General features: G+C 38.9%; 1 protein-coding gene across 2 annotated transcripts in view; it reads left to right on the top strand.

Moving 5' to 3' along the window:
• AGMO (alkylglycerol monooxygenase) overlaps positions 1 to 15,423 on the top strand; it is a 744,553-nt gene extending 729,130 nt beyond the window's left edge. For both annotated transcript variants that reach the window (XM_078663767.1, XM_078663766.1), the window contains one exon: positions 15,096 to 15,423. In XM_078663767.1, the coding sequence (XP_078519893.1) occupies positions 15,096 to 15,176 (81 nt within the window). In that variant the 3' untranslated portion in view covers positions 15,177 to 15,423. The remainder of the gene's footprint in view (positions 1 to 15,095) is intronic.
• The last annotated feature ends 601 nt before the right edge of the window (positions 15,424 to 16,024 follow it).

Raw genomic sequence — 16,024 nt, 5'->3', positions numbered from 1 at the left:
TCATGATGCATCATCAGTGCGGATCCTTTCAATGGTTTAGGTACTTTGTTCTGTGGGCCTAACTGGATCCCTGTAACTGGCTAATGCTCCATTGCGGCCGGCATGAACTTATGACTGTGTCCTTGCCCTTCTCGACCAAATATCCACAATTGTTGCTGTGTGCTTTTTAGCACTATTTTCACTGAAATCTTTAAACTTGCAAAACTCCTGTTCTGCTGATTGGATTTGTGTCATTTTGGTATTGATTTCTTTATTAAAATAACTCTCCTATTCTAACTTGGTGTGGTATCCTTTTTTGTGATGTTTGTCACTTTATATTGTTTGATGTGTTGCAGAAATACTTTACACATTGCCTCTAAGTTAAGCCTGACTGCTCTGTGCCAAGCTACTAGAGGGTTGAGCACAGGTTAATTTAGGGTTGGGTTGTGCCTCACCCTGACGAGGATTGTGGTTGTTGCTTGACCATGGCTCACACCCCAGTTGTGCAGCAACCCTATTTCTTACATTCGCCTAACAGCCGTGTAACTGATGTAGGCTGATTTTTATGTGGATGTGCACATATGCACAAGCAAAATGCAGTCACTCACAGTGAAGACAAATAGTTCATGATGTGTGCTGACTCATTGGTGTATGCCGTGATAAGTGAGAGTAAAATGTGTGTGACAGCACAACTAACTAATGCAGAGAGCTGAATGTGTAACACATGTGGAGAACTACACAACACTCCACCTGCACTAAATCTCTACCTAACAGCAGCGGGATTATGAGACTTATATTTGAGGATGTCTTGAGTAAATGAGTTTAAAGTGGAATTTCTAGAGCAGACTGTGACCTAGAGAATACTGTGGCATGTAGGCCCATATCTCAAATGCACAAGAGCCCCAAGCAAAAAAGGCTATACTCCATTGATTTTCTGAAGGAAGCTGCACCTTGGAATAGTGGGCATATAGGAAAGAACTCTTATACCATGGCTTTCAAATGCACACGCAATCACAAAGGAAGACTTATTGGCAAGTCTACCAGAACTAAAGAAAAACTTTGATAAATCCCTCACTAAGAGGCTCCAGCAGGTAAAGTCAAATCCGCTTAATGATACTGTCAGTTGAAGAGGGTCTTGAATCCAAATGGAAGCGATGGAGCAGACATTTCAGTTCAGGTCAGACTCTGGAACAGCATCAATCCCAACCCTAGAACCCTAGATGATAACCATCACGGACAGATGAAATTATCTAGGAAAGAGATTGCACAGAGTCATTAACAGAATCAAAAATCTTAGGGAGGAAGCAGAAGTGGAATACATATGACAATCTCTTTCTAGAAATGTGCTGATTGAGACAAACTTCTTCCCAGTTAGCACAGAGAGATGCACTGAGTCTGCAAAAATTCAAATTAGGTGACTTGCCAGAGAGACTTTATGGCAAAACTGTAATTGAAGGAGCAGATTGTAAGGTTTGTGTGACCCATTCCCTAAATTTTCCTTGTTCGCGGTTAGGATACCCTGTATCAGGATGATTTGGCTGCGACATCCATGGTAGAGAATTGGCAATAGGAGAGCTTAATTATAAGTAAATAAGGTATGCATAGCCCTTTTCAGAGTTTCTCCATTTTAAATAGGAGAGAGAGGTGATAATGTTGACATTGTATAAGCCAAAAACATTCAAACATACAGCACTGTCAAAAGAAGGGGAAGGCTAAGAACTGAGTATAGGCAAGAGCACAAAGAACACAACTGAGGAGTAGGAGCCAACTAAGAGGTAGGAGCTTCCAGCACCTCATGACTATAAGTGTAAGTTCTCTGGAGGAAGCTCAGAGGAGGCGTAGCACCCAATATGGCCAGACACTGTAATTCATCTGAGAATCACCAGTGCCAGAGCTTGGTGCTTGTGCTGCAGCAAAACCCAAATTGGGACTACATAAATACACTGCATGGGGTGGAAAATAATAATGAGGTTGACCAGATGACAATGATCATCATTTTTTGGCTCGAACTTTCATTGATGTTTTTAATGGATGTCCTGTTCTTAGGACTAAATTCGGTGGATGAATTCACAAGCACACCTGGAGAACTGTAATGATGTAATGGATAGAAAAGTTGGATATATGCAAGTTATTGTTAGTCCTTCTCAACATGACAAGCCTCCAGTTTTCAAACAGGAGGCAGAGTATTTGGCAGCAATTAAGGGTGCTGAATTCTGCATTTGTGTAGATGAAGAAAGCCCACTCATTTCAAGAGATCAACACAGCATGAAGACTGGGAACTTCTCCATTGTTACACAGCCTCCGCCCCTTCTCATGCAGCTGGATGGCAATCTATATAAAACATGATATCCTGATGACCAATCTACAAAGTAAAGATGCCGTTCTGGAAGGCTTTTTCTGATTCAGGTTCATCTATGGAGCAAGAAGCCTATGCTGCTTATTGTATATACAGCAAAGTTTTTCCAGGGTGCATTTATTCCCAATACAGTTGCTGAACAGGACAGTGACAGGTGAGATAACTAGGATGTGGCCTAATGGCTAGGGCTGTCGACCTTGAAGCTGGGGAACTGGGTTTGAGCTTCAGCAGGAATGCTCAACATCCTGTGATTCTTGGCAAATCACTTATTCTCCCTGTGTCTAGCAAAAAGGAATGTGTTGGTCCGTAGCGCAACTTGTGCTCATGTAAAGCGCTCGGATACCTTCGAGTCGAGTTTACTCTGTATAAAACAAAACAAAAACAAAAAAAAGAACTGTTGTAAATGACTTCAACCTGGTTTGGGATGGAGACGTGATCAGGCCAAAACATGGAGAAACTTTAGGAAAAGGAACCAGCAGGACATTGAAGGCACTGTTGAGACATTTTTAATTGATCACTACATCCTGATAATTACTCTTTCTTCTCTCATGTCCACTGGATGTATACCCACAGAGTTAGTGTATCTCTGTAATAAGGGCACCGCTGGGACTAATGGTAGGGTGGAGAGCTATCATATTTCAGATCCAGTGTACATCCTTTGAGGGTAGTAGTAGGGCATATCTCTTGGGAAACGTGGATGTTGCTTCCCAGATAAAGGAATTTTATGAGATGCACAGAGTTAGTACAATTACGTAAAAAAATATAGGTACACTTTGAATGCGTTTACTAGCAGCACACTGATTGCACATGAAGGCTAGTTCAACATAATATATTCACGCAATTGGAGGCAGGCAATAAGGCATATGCCAAAGGGGCTGTTTAGAAACGGTAAATTAAACCTCTTCCATGCCAACAAGGTGGAATGCATATTACTGTGGATCCAACAGAAATGTTAGGAGAAAGGGAATGCAACTCATAGGCAGTTAACTCTGCAATTGCACATTGAGCAAATAAATGACATAGAGCAACGTTCTATTCAGGGAATGGAGATTTGAAGATTGACTTGCACCAAGACAGGGAGACTGATGTGTTTTTTTTGAAGTTTTACAAGCTCTTTGCTAAAGAACTGCCATGCCCTTTAGCGGCCTTATGTAATTCATGTATCGAAGTACGGGTTTAATACACACTATGGTGGAGTTGGATGTGTCACTGAAACCAGGGAAAGGCCCTGGGGACTGCAGTCATATAGGCTTTTAAATTGTGAATGTCGAAATGTTTATGAAAGTGTTGGTATCTAGGTTGTATTAGTTCTTTCTATTATCATCATAACAAGGCCACTCAGCTGATTGAAATAGTGATGAGGACACTTTTACCAGTGTTCATAGTGACACTTGATGTTGAAAAAGCACTCGACCGAGTTATCTGGTGCTTCCTTCGAGTGGTTCTAGAGAACTATTTGTGATTGGAAAAAATACCTTTGAGTAGGGGATTTGACAGGGATGCCACCTGTCCCTGCTCCTTTTTTCCTCTAATAATAGAGCCCTTGGAAGCCATACTTAGAGAAAGTGAAGACCTTAGATACATTCCACGTGGAGGTACCCAACATAAGATCACTCCCTTTGCAAATGACGCATTTCTGTGCAAAACCAATTATCAGGCCTCATTCTGCAATTGGAACATTTTGAAGAGGTGTTTATCTTCAGCATACATTACAATAAATGAGAGGTTCTTAATTTGAAGCTCCTTTTGATAGACTACAATAAATATAAGGTACCTTACAATTTGTATGGACAATGGCTCTATTTAATAGCTGTGCATGAACCTGACTAATTCTCTGTCAATGGTACTTAGAATTATTTGGCATGAACTCACAAAGGATATAGTACAAGACATGTCTAGAGCGAATCATTTGTTCCCTTTTTCACATCATGACAAGGATGGCTTATTACATTGAAAATGAGTAAACTACCTCAATTGCTTTAACTTTTTCGAGCTAGTCCAGTAACCATCTTAATGCCTGAAAGTACATCATTACAAAACAAACTTTATGAATGTTTTACCGGGAGGGGACTGTGCCTAGGTAAATCATGATGGCCCCTAGGACCAATATGGAAGTGTCAAACCCAGCAATGTGACAAAATTAGGGTTGCTCAAATATGGACAATGGATACAAAATACTTTTTTTTAAATTGCTCAATGTGGATCATGAAATTACTGGGAGAGCCCTATGTGTCTATGTAGTTCCTTGAGACTGGGTAAGATCTGTTCCAATGTCATCACTCATACTATCCTAGATGGCTTAGGTACAATGGTCATCAAACTAGGCAATGTTTCCCTTCCCTTTCAAACCTAGTTCACAATAAATCAAATTGTATAGTACCCTTGAAGGGGGAACATTTTTTTTAACTAAGAATCAGATTTTAGTGGTAAATTGCATAAAGGCGTTTGTAGCGAAACGCTTGTTGTAAAGTACCACAATGTAATAGACTTCATTGTAATGACTGATATTAGTGGATGAGCTCCGCACATTGCACTCAACTTAGAATGACAACTATTGCTCTTTGTTTTGCACTGTGCTTTATGAAGTTGGTGCACTAACTCATGACATTTATGACTTGAGTGGACTGTAGACACTTTAATTTCTTCAGAAATTGGTGCATAGTTCCAATCTGACCCAGTGTACGAGCTCAGAACAGGTTTATGGTATGGATGCTCGATTTCAGTTTAGCTGAATTGGTGAATGGTCCTTATTAGCATCAACAGCTCATGGTCCAAGGCTCCCCAAAGTTTTGAAAACCTACCAGTTCTCAATTATATTAATTCTTGTTTTCGTCCATCTTGTCTTATCCGAGCAACCTAAAGCTATCTCTTGGTAGCTTGTTTGCAAAATACAAATCCAACAGATAACAGATGATACATATAGCTACTATTTAAAAATGCTGCCTTAGGTCTAAATTATTGACTGCCATCGAAATTGATATTTTCATGTAATAGCTGTAGTAACAGCGTAAATGATTAATTGAATTTGAATGGAGAATTAATTCATTAATACACATAAATCAGAATGGCTTCAATTTATTAAGCTAGGTACTCAAAAAAGTGTTGGATGCTAATGTAAAAATTATGAAAGCAATGATCAAGCATACGAAAGAACTGGAAGAAAACATGGATTGCTGCTCATACTGTGATAGGAGGACAATTAGATCATGTGCATTATCTATCAAACAGGTCTCGACGCATAATAGTTTTTGCAAGCATAGGTGTAAACTGATGTTTAGATACATCAGGATTTGTGGGCACTGACACATTCATCAAAGTAAAAACTGTGGCAGACAAGGGGGGATTAATTCCCTCTCTCAGATTTTGGAGGGGGGGAACGCAAGGAACAAAATCTCCCCACGTTTTTAAGTGAAACTGAGGATTACACATGGCAGAAAAAATCTGTTTCTCTGAAATCATGCTGTGCTTTGCCTCAGACCCACTGAAGCCAGAGGAGCAGATTCAGTGGGTGTTCTATGACCACTTTTTTTGATTAATTATTGATTTGTGATAATTGAGGCATTGAGTCTCTCCTACAATTCTTGTAAGTCAATCCAGCTCTCCAAGATGATGTGATTTGCAGCATGATTTCAGAAAGCCCTGTTCCATCACTGAGTTTGATCTTAACCATCTGTGAATTCATCCTGAACAGTAAAGCACACATTTAAATATTCTGATTGAGCAATATGCTTAATCATTACGTGTGTGTGCATGTGTGCCTGCATGCACACATACATTACATTTGATTTAACATGTGGTAAGTGTATTTAGGCTGAATACGAAACGTGATACGCCTACTGGCTGCAATTGGGTTAGAGGGCTACTGGGATGTCAGGGACCCGGCACTGCTTCCAAGAAAAGATTATGTTACAATTCACTACTGGGACTGAGTAGAGCAGGCTACAGTTATCAATTAATTGTGGGGACATCTAACAGCAGAGTTTATGGACTTTAACCTGACTACCCCTCTAGAATGCTATTTAGATATTATCCAGTCACCCTTAGATAGGAAACTGCATATGCAGTTCAGAGTTTGGTACTTTCCCCTTAAACTCCCTTACAGGCACCTGGCATCATTCTACCATTTCACAATTCTGTTCCAGCTGCACCTCAATGAAAGAGACATCTGGACATGAATTCTTTGCTTGTCCCACATTCTCACTCCCGAGAACCAAATGGCTTAAACCAATATGTAAGCAGCTGGGCATAGGTATCCATGGTGAAGCTCTTCGTATTCTCATATCGGACACAAGGCCAGTGGTTGCTTGTTCAGTAGCAACATTCTTCGGATATCTGTGGGCAATCAGTGGGAAACTGCTGAAGCTGTGAAGAAGGTTTTCCTACTTTTATCTGTTTTAAATTGTTTTAATCCAATAGCTTGCTCATATTTTATTGAAAGCATATAAAGGCTTTTATTTGTAGCGCACCCTGAGAACTCTGCAGCATAGTGGACCATGTTGTTCACTAAAGAGTAGGCAAAGGTTTTTTTGTCTTGGTCTTCATTGTGCAATAAGTGGTTATTTTACACCTCCATTGCAACATAGATTAATACCTGATTGATGTCCTTATTATACAATTTGTGTTTAATCTTAGCTTCTTTAATATATATTTATGAGCTGTATTGCACTTAACCATTTTTTGGTCGATGACCGAAATAAAGTTTTTGATGATGTATTTATTGAACATAAAACTGCACAGTATTCAATTATTCAATCCTAGACTCAAATCCTGGCTTCCGCACAAACTGTGTGATCCATGGCTCATCCCTTTACTTCTCTTCGTTTCATAGTCATTAACTATCTAATTTGAATGCATGCTGAAGTAATTCAGCACTCTACAAAACATCTCACTTATGTAAGATTAATATAAAATAATCGTATTTCGCATTTAATAACAATATAGCCTATTTAAATAGTGAACATGACAACCTGGCACATTTTTGGTAGCATGCGTCAACGTCGTCAGGGCATGAGGATGTTCTTGTATCTTTCATGTTTTAAAACAGTATTACGTTCAATAAATGTCATTCACTAAAGTGATACAATTCTATGTACTTATTTAAGACACTGAGATATGTTGAAAAATACATCCAAATCTTTATCAATTATTTCATGAAATGTGTAGCCTGCTTGACGCCTAGGGCCAATGAGGACCCTGGTTTGGCTCTCCCCAGGTCTGCTCCTCCCATAGTCCCCCACTCCCGGAATTATAGTGTCTGCTACATCCTAGTGGCCTTTCTCATCATGAGAAGACACAACGAAATGCATTTACAAAATAGAGGGAAAATGTTGTTTCCATGGGTGGGGTCTTTACTCAAAAGGATCCCAGCTGTACCTTACTGATGATGCCTAATTAGGCTGAACATGGCCTGAGGTTGCTTGTGCTCCCTTATGGAGAAGGAATCAGGTTGGCATGCAGTGTTACTATAAGGATCGGGGCAGAAATTGATTTGCATAAGGCGGACCTCTGTTTAAAGTTGCACATTAGTTGAGAATGATGGGTGAAATGGTACATAGTGTAATCGCCAGAGGTTTTGATTAATTGCAAGCATTCCTCATATTACCTTTTATAAATTTGATGTTCCCAGGTGAAAAAGTTTCCGAACCTAGTTTATAGTACAAATTGTCAAGGTAAAATGTTTGACTTGATATTTACGGTTTTCTTGCTGGCCTTGCCTTTTTTGCTAAAGTTCGTCGGTTGCAAGGTGGTATCGTGGACTTTCACCTTACTTTTAGGATAGATGTCTTAATAGTTATTACTGTGAATTTCCCAGGGTTTATATATATTCGGTAAATGCATTTTTGTACCTATTTCAAACATCTGCTGTCTTCCTTTTCATCTGTTGGAACTTCTGCCAGAGCAGGTAGTCAACAATGAAGGGTAGGAAAACAATTCAAGCATCTGTGTTCTCTCACAGGAACACAGCTGGAGCTTCCACGGAAAACACACATTTTTCCAGTTAGCCAAGATTCTGCAATCTCTTGGGTACCCTTGTTGGCAGCTCTCGCCAAGTAGGATGCAGTTTATGGCTTAGAACCAATGAGACAAACATTTGGGCGGTCTCATCCTTGGCCGAACTTTTGAGAGCAAATCCCAAGTCGCAAACCGCATGTGTGTAGCTGACCTATAAGTCATGCACTGCGAGAGATGTTCACTATTTCAGATAACTTAGTCATCTGTGTGAACAAAAAACAATGCATATCAGCAATTTAATGCTTTAGAGAAACAGCAAGGCACCCTAACAACGACATTTAGCCTATCAATGTATTGCTGGATATGTATCCCATAATTGTCTATCCCTTGGTCAGCCCACCTGCAATATCTGTGCCCATCTGCCATCCTGTCCATCTATCCTCCCTTCCATATCCTCTCTCCATTTATACTTTTCTTTCTCTGATTATGCATCCATCCACCCACCCACCAAATCATTCAACTATGCACCTGTTTCGCTACTTGTTGGGCTCTTGGAGGTGCTCATATTCTGACAGTCCATCCATCTACTCATCGTTTCATCCATCCATGCATGTATTTCTCACTAGTGTTCCTTTCTGTCACCTTTTTCTGTGATTGGCTGGCTTTCTATACAACTGCATATCTGACTACCAACAAGGCAAGTTGTTCATATAACTATGGAACTAAGGATTACGCATTGGTTAGCTCAACATTTTTTAACAAGTCGCAATTTTCAATATTTCTTCTTTACTGACATATCTCTGAAATGAATCAACACACTACAAGAAGCCTGCAACATATATTGCATCCCATGAAACATTAATTGGCCACCATCTTTCCTCCTGATTTGAGCATGTCAGTGTAAGAAATTAGATTCTTAGCTAAAAGGGGTGGAAGTCCCACTCAGGCAACAACCTCAATCCTTCTCAGGGTGAACCACAAAAGTCACTATTTAAACTCCGCTTAACCATCTGGTAGCTTGGCACGAAATCATTCAGTCATTAGAGGCAATGTATAAAGTATTTATGCAGCATGCAAACAGCAATAAAGGGAGAACACAATACAAAAAAAATCACTATAGAACAATGGAGTAAATTGTAATAAATACAATGGTACCAGAACGAATAGAATCCAATTAGTGGATTCTGAGATATAGAATTTTAAAGTGTTAGGTAACAATACCACCAAAAATAGTTAGGGTCAGTTTGTTTCCTTCTCTAAACTGTCTAGGGCAGTCATTTCCAACAGGTCGTTCATGAGCTACCAGTAGCTCACTGCCTGTATTGGAGTAGCTAGTCGCTCTACTGAGTGTGAGAGTATTCTGCTGCGTCCCTGCTGATGCTGCATTGTAAAATTCTACACACCAGCCTTGTGAGCGAGAGAGAGGTGACAGGAGCAGCATGCCGCCCCCCACTTCTTAAATATACAATGTAATGCTGCTGCCTGGGAAGAAGACTTACTATAAATAAATGTCACAGATAACAGCACACTTTAAAAAATATATTCCCACCATGAACTACTGTTTTATTAAGCACAATGTAAAACATTTGGGAGGATATTAGATTACTTCTGAAAACACGTTTTTGTTCCTTTCTATCTTTCTTTTTTCCTTTGTCTTCTTTCATCTTTTTTTCTCTCACCTTTTTTCTGTCTCTCCTCTCCTTCTTCCTTTCTCAAACATTCAATCAGGATTCATAAAGCACGGCTAATCACCCATTAGGGGCACCAGGAGCTTGCAGGTCCAGGAGGCCGATCGAACAGCCAGGTCTTGAGGGCTATTCGGAATTCCAGAAGTGAGGCTTTTCCAGGTCTTTGCTGTGGGAGAAGGAGTGTTTTCACTTTTGCTTCAGTAGATGTGGGCAGTATGGGCAAGTGAAAGGGAGGCAGAGCGAAGTCTTCTCGATGGTTGGTGTAAGTTCAGGCAGGGGTTAATGTAGATGGGTCCTTGGTGTAGAGCCTTGTTGCATGGGTCTGCAGCTTGAACTGGCATCTCTTCTGCACTTGGAGACAGCGGAGTTGCCTGAGGTGGGGTGTGATGTGGGTTTATTGTGGAAGGCCAAGGATGAGTCTGGCTGGGGCATTCTGTATGGGCTGAAGTCTCTGTAAAAGATGTGGGGCGATTCCTACATAGAGGTCATTGCCTTAGTCCAGGCCCTGTGTCAGTCTCGAGTTGGGTTAACCACTTGAAGACCTTATGTAGCATGCTCAGAGTGAGAAAGCAGGCAGAGGAGACAGTGTTCATTTGTGATTTCAAGGTGAGCATGTTGTCAATCATGTTTCTGAGCTTTCTGGTGTGGTCGGAGGTAGTGGGTGTGGGTCCTAGGTCTGATGGTCACCAGGAGTCATTCCATGTATCGCATTTATGGTGTAGGGTTCATCAGAGGAAAGCGTTATATTGCCTGCCGTACATAGGGTAAGCGCTATGATGTCCTTTTTTTTCCTGCCCATCAGTGCCATGAAAAGTTTGGTGGTGAGGGACAGAAAAAACAAGTAATGACCCCCACAGTAAGGGAAAGAACTCCTTGGGTGCGGTGTCGCTAGTCATTTGTTTTTCTGTATCAAAATCCCATTTTGAGAGTTTGTTTGATTTGCTTTTGGATTACAAAAACTGTGCTAAACGTTTGGTAAAACTGATGTCAGACACACTTCAAATTTTTGTACCTAGACGGGAACCGCCATGATGGTGGTTCCTATCAAGATACAGATATTGCCACTGGGCCACTGGTGATCTCTAAATTCTGTGGATGGTAGGCCATCAGGATGTCATCCGCCACTCCGCTGGACCCCCACCAATCATTAGGTCTGGCATTAGTCTCTTTTTTTGGAGCTGAAAATCTTTCAGTGAGGCAAGGCTGAAGCTGTATATGATAAAGTCCTCTTAAGATGGTAATCCTTTTCTACGAGGCTCTGCTGAGGCTCCAGAGGTCTTGGAAGTCTAAACATTTTTTAGGTCCTAACTTTTTAGTGTCTCTACCTCTTAGTCCTGGGCCAGTGTCGGAGCATGTGAAGTTCTTCGGGTCTCCACAAAGGTCACAGACAACAGGTTCAGTCCTCTAATATTTTGCAGTAGGTCAAGAAAGTGCTCTCTGGAGCCAGGACTGAAGTGCTACTCTTGTTCAGTTCACTAGCCAGTGGGTGGGGGCGACTACTGGTGACCAATGGGTAAAAGATTTCCAAGGAAAACCCTTCCCATTTTTACAGACTATCCTCTAAATCGCGCTAAAAAAAACCCCACAGTGCACCATTCTCATTAAAATCCAACATGACAAACCATTCTGCCTTGAAGGGTTCTTGTTGTACACAAGGGCGGTGTATCTAAGGTAGTGAGCAACCCTCACCCACTCAAACACTCCTAACTGGTTCTGGGGCCAGCTCCCTCCTACAGTGAGACTGAAGCCAGAAGGGTTAATAGTTTATTCGGTGATCAAAAGATCCCTTTTCTCCAGGTAGGCCTAATCACTAAGCTCCTCTAAAAGTACATATCTACCTCTGACCTTAACTGTCATTCACGGATTAAACATTGACACACTCTTCACCCAAGACATCCTGCCAGGCGCAAGCTGTTGTCTCTGCTCTGAGAACAGTATTTGATGGCTCTTAAAAGGCAGCACTGACAGGACAGCGTCAGGGAGGTTAATGCTAATTAGACGCTACAGTTCAGGCAGGCAAGATTTAAGTTTTTAAAAGTTAGGTTGTTTGTATGCCGATCACAAGTTCAACATCGCCATAGAACTGGATATTAATAAATATTAAAAATAGTGGTTTAGATGGAGTGTGTGACTTATTTTAAACAGAAAATTCAGAATGAGCATTTACACCGTAATTTAGCTTGTCTAACAGCAAAACCACAGAACCAATGTAGTGGAAACATTTGGGGCTTGCACTGCAGCAACATGGCAACCATAACGTTTTGGATGTTCCACTTTCAAATACTAGGCACCCTACCTTTTGGGCTGCAAGGCCTAATAAGGGATGACTTATTTAATGTTGAAAAGTAGATTTCTTACCTGTCAAAAAGGGTTTAAAGCAGTAACACTCAGGCCTCACATAAACACCTGAAGCCATATTTTCTTTGCCAGTCTAGTGCTACAGTCCAGAGGTGACATTTACATCCTCATGTCATTGGTGCATTTCCTTCACCATATACTATGGATCTGTTGGAAAGTTAAATATGCCAGTTTGGGATTAACCAATGATCCCACGTTTTATTGGTCTGGCCCCATACACTGTGAACTCGCCAGCAGTATCAACGTGTGCAGAGTTAAAAAAATATCCATACCAGACAATCTGAGAATGTCCACACAAAAAAGGGCATTTTCTAAAATTGAATCAACCGAAGAGCTACCCGTCTGATCTGATTCTATTACCATGCATTAAGTAATACATCTCTTTATTATTTTACTTGTATCATACCTAACAACATCTCACTTTAACCTGTCATTTAATAAGATACCTCTATCAAGTAATTTAAACTTGGTTGAGTCACTCCCTCTTTCACAAAAAAAGTGATAGTTTTCTGTCTAATTTGCACCACATATTGCACATATTGTATCTTTTTAAAAAAAATGTGAATTAATCAATGGCAACTTTCATCACACGTTCACTCTCACAATTTGCTTACTCCAAAAGCACTGAAATAAAGTGGCCTGTTATCCATATTGAATACTATTATGCTAATCATTGAAGCTCTTCACTGAAGCTCATTTCTATTCTGGCACTTTTACATCTTTCTGTAGCTTGATCACCGTATGGCATTCCTTAGCACTTTTTTCTTGGTCCTTTATTTTTTTCACCATGTGTACTGGGCTTATTCTGTTATTTCTTCTTTTCAATTTTATACACGTTTTTATACTTCTTACATGATTCTTTCCTTGTCTGTCTGCTAGTGACCATTACATGGATACATTTGTCTTTTACTTAAGTCCATGAAAAAGTAATACTTTTCTTCCTTACTTTCCATTCTGTTTACCAGTCCTCTCTAATCACATTTCTTGCATCTTCTATCACATCTATCTCATCTGCCCATTATCACGGTCTGTCGTTGATTCTTTTTTCATGATTCTATTGCTTCAGTTTCATGTATTGGTCATTTCTGTTCTTTGATATTGAACAGATAAGGCATTTTGTACTCCCCTCAGTTGCTTTCTTTCTAAAAAATATGATTTGTATCTCAATTGTATTATTGATCGTGATGTTTGTACTTCAATATATTCATAATTCTTCTCTCCATACATTCAATGGTCATGACCACTTTTCCCATATTTCTCATTAACAGCATTGCCTGCATTAGCATACTATTTGTTTTGTAGTTCCAATTTGATTTTCCATATTTTGTCTATCCTTTTTGCACTTTTATATTCTCTTTGACTTTTGACCAGCGGCAATCTTTCTTCTGCTATCCTTATTTACTTACATGGCCATTGCCAAATTGTACTACTTCGAGGTTTAATGGTGCGCGCTCATGACACTTTAATAATGGAACTATCTTCCTTTTGCATTCATTCTGTCTCCACTTTTGAGCTTCTTTAAAGAATATTTGAAAGAACTTTCACTTCCCGGTTTATTTCCAATTTAATTGTATTTTCTGCCTTAGATTAGTTTCATTGTTTAGGTACTAAATACCCTGTTTAAATTATGTTCAAGGTCTATCTATAAAACACTTTATAGATAGAAAATAAATACTTCTGGTTAGAATTTGCTTCATTTGTAATATCCAGGAGGCCAAGTGGATACCCTCTGTTATATAATATAGTGTCTTTGTCTTAAACATTTAATTTTTAATATTATGTGTAAAGTTAATATAGGCGATATTAATAGTTATGTTTATGCATCTAACTCAGAATTGGTGGTGCCTTTTATAAAAGATCTGATTAAGATTTGGACTGTCTTGCTATGGCACATGACCTGTACATCTGAGTCTACAGGATTAAACAGTGACATTATAAAGGACTGTCTCAACTCTTATATGCCCCTTAAAATCCCATAGCTCAAGTATGTTAAAGATTTTTTAGCAGATCTGTACCTTTCTGACCATCTTGATCATCCAGAGACTTTGACTAGTATTTCTAGAAAAGAGCTAAAATCTGAATGTTTTTCTCTGCTTGAGGATTTAATGTTATCTAGAGAAGTACTGAAATCTACCATTCTCAAGTACCAACTGATTCTGACTACACGATATGCAACCTTATTTAATAAATGTACATAACACTCATCATAGATTTGTTTTTATATGACTCAGAATGGATATTTTTCATCACCTAACTAGTTTTCCTACTGTAAACGACTGGTCACAAGAGTTGGTAAAATGCACTTGTGACAATGTATCTGCCCAGAGCTTCATGAACATTGTTATATTTTGTAAATATCATTCAGACCAGAGAAAATGTTTAATATAGCCATTGTTAAGATCTCTAAACTTTGTGCATTTTTGATCAGCTTTCATGATTGTAAAATCCCTTCCCAGTCTATATCTGTGTTGTTATGTCATGGTATCTTTTGGCTGTTATTACTCAAAGAAAGTTTTTACAGTTAAATGTATTGCCTTTATAAAGTAATCATGCTTTTATCAATTTTATTAGCCGTATTGTATTTTTTTTATCATACTTCTTATAGATAACTTTTTTAACCCAAACGATGAACAAATCGTATCTTCTTGTACGCTTTTTTGATTAACAATGTGTAATTGAATAAAGCTTATTTTTGATTCCAATAAATATATGTGTGTATATTTTGTAAATTTTAATATATTTCCACATCCTTGTTTTTTCAGATTTGGTTTACAGCCTGTGCTATATTCTGGGGCATACAAAGCATTAAAGATTTTGCCTCAGATACAAAGAAATCTGAGTGAAGAAAACAGCAGTTTATTTTTGGAAAGCAACGTTTCGGCTCAATATCAGAAACAAGTTTTGAAAATGATATGTCTGAATATATGTTTCTTTCATACTGACATTTCAAAGTCTATGAATGAACTTGTTATTGCAGTGTCAATAAAATAATAATTGCTTTGTTAATTATATGGAGTTGTGTACAGCATCCTCATTGTACTGTATTATGTCTTACAAATTTGAATAAATCTAAATATTCTTCGTACAAAATCATATGTATTGTGTTTTAGAGTGCTGTTAAATATGTGTAGATTCAATAGAACGTCAGTATAACATGGATAAGTACAAAGTGGTAGAAATACAGAGAGAACAATGTATTTATAGTTTGATTCGCTAATTAAGAGATGTGAATGTTCACGTATTGAGCTTCAAAATAGTACAGATATTAGAAGAAGAAAGTATACTGCAAGCATTGCAAGAATAACATGTTGTCCAACTACGAACAGTTGAATGTGTCCAGTGTGAGCCTAGAAAGAGGAAAATGAGAATATAAGAGTCGGACAGGAGAGGAGTGAGCAGAGGTAGTTATAAGACAGAGAATTGGAAAAGTAGAGTTCATGCTGAGGTGTTACAGTATAGATCCATATGTATATATGTACCCAGATATGTATATATGTATGCAGAGAAATGTATGAACATACAATCCCCATCATTAAAATGTAATCAGTTAGCATTATTTACTTTATTCATTATAGGTATATATATGGGCTTTTCCTGCAGGACAGAAACAATTGGTGTCAAATGATACAGACTGAAAATTGAATATTTCAAATCTTGAAAATGTACTTGATAATAGATGTTCTTACTTCAT

This window comes from Lissotriton helveticus, chromosome 10, assembly GCF_964261635.1.
Source record: "Lissotriton helveticus chromosome 10, aLisHel1.1, whole genome shotgun sequence".
Classification (NCBI taxonomy): domain Eukaryota; kingdom Metazoa; phylum Chordata; class Amphibia; order Caudata; family Salamandridae; genus Lissotriton; species Lissotriton helveticus.
This window is presented reverse-complemented; position numbering and strand designations above follow the sequence as displayed.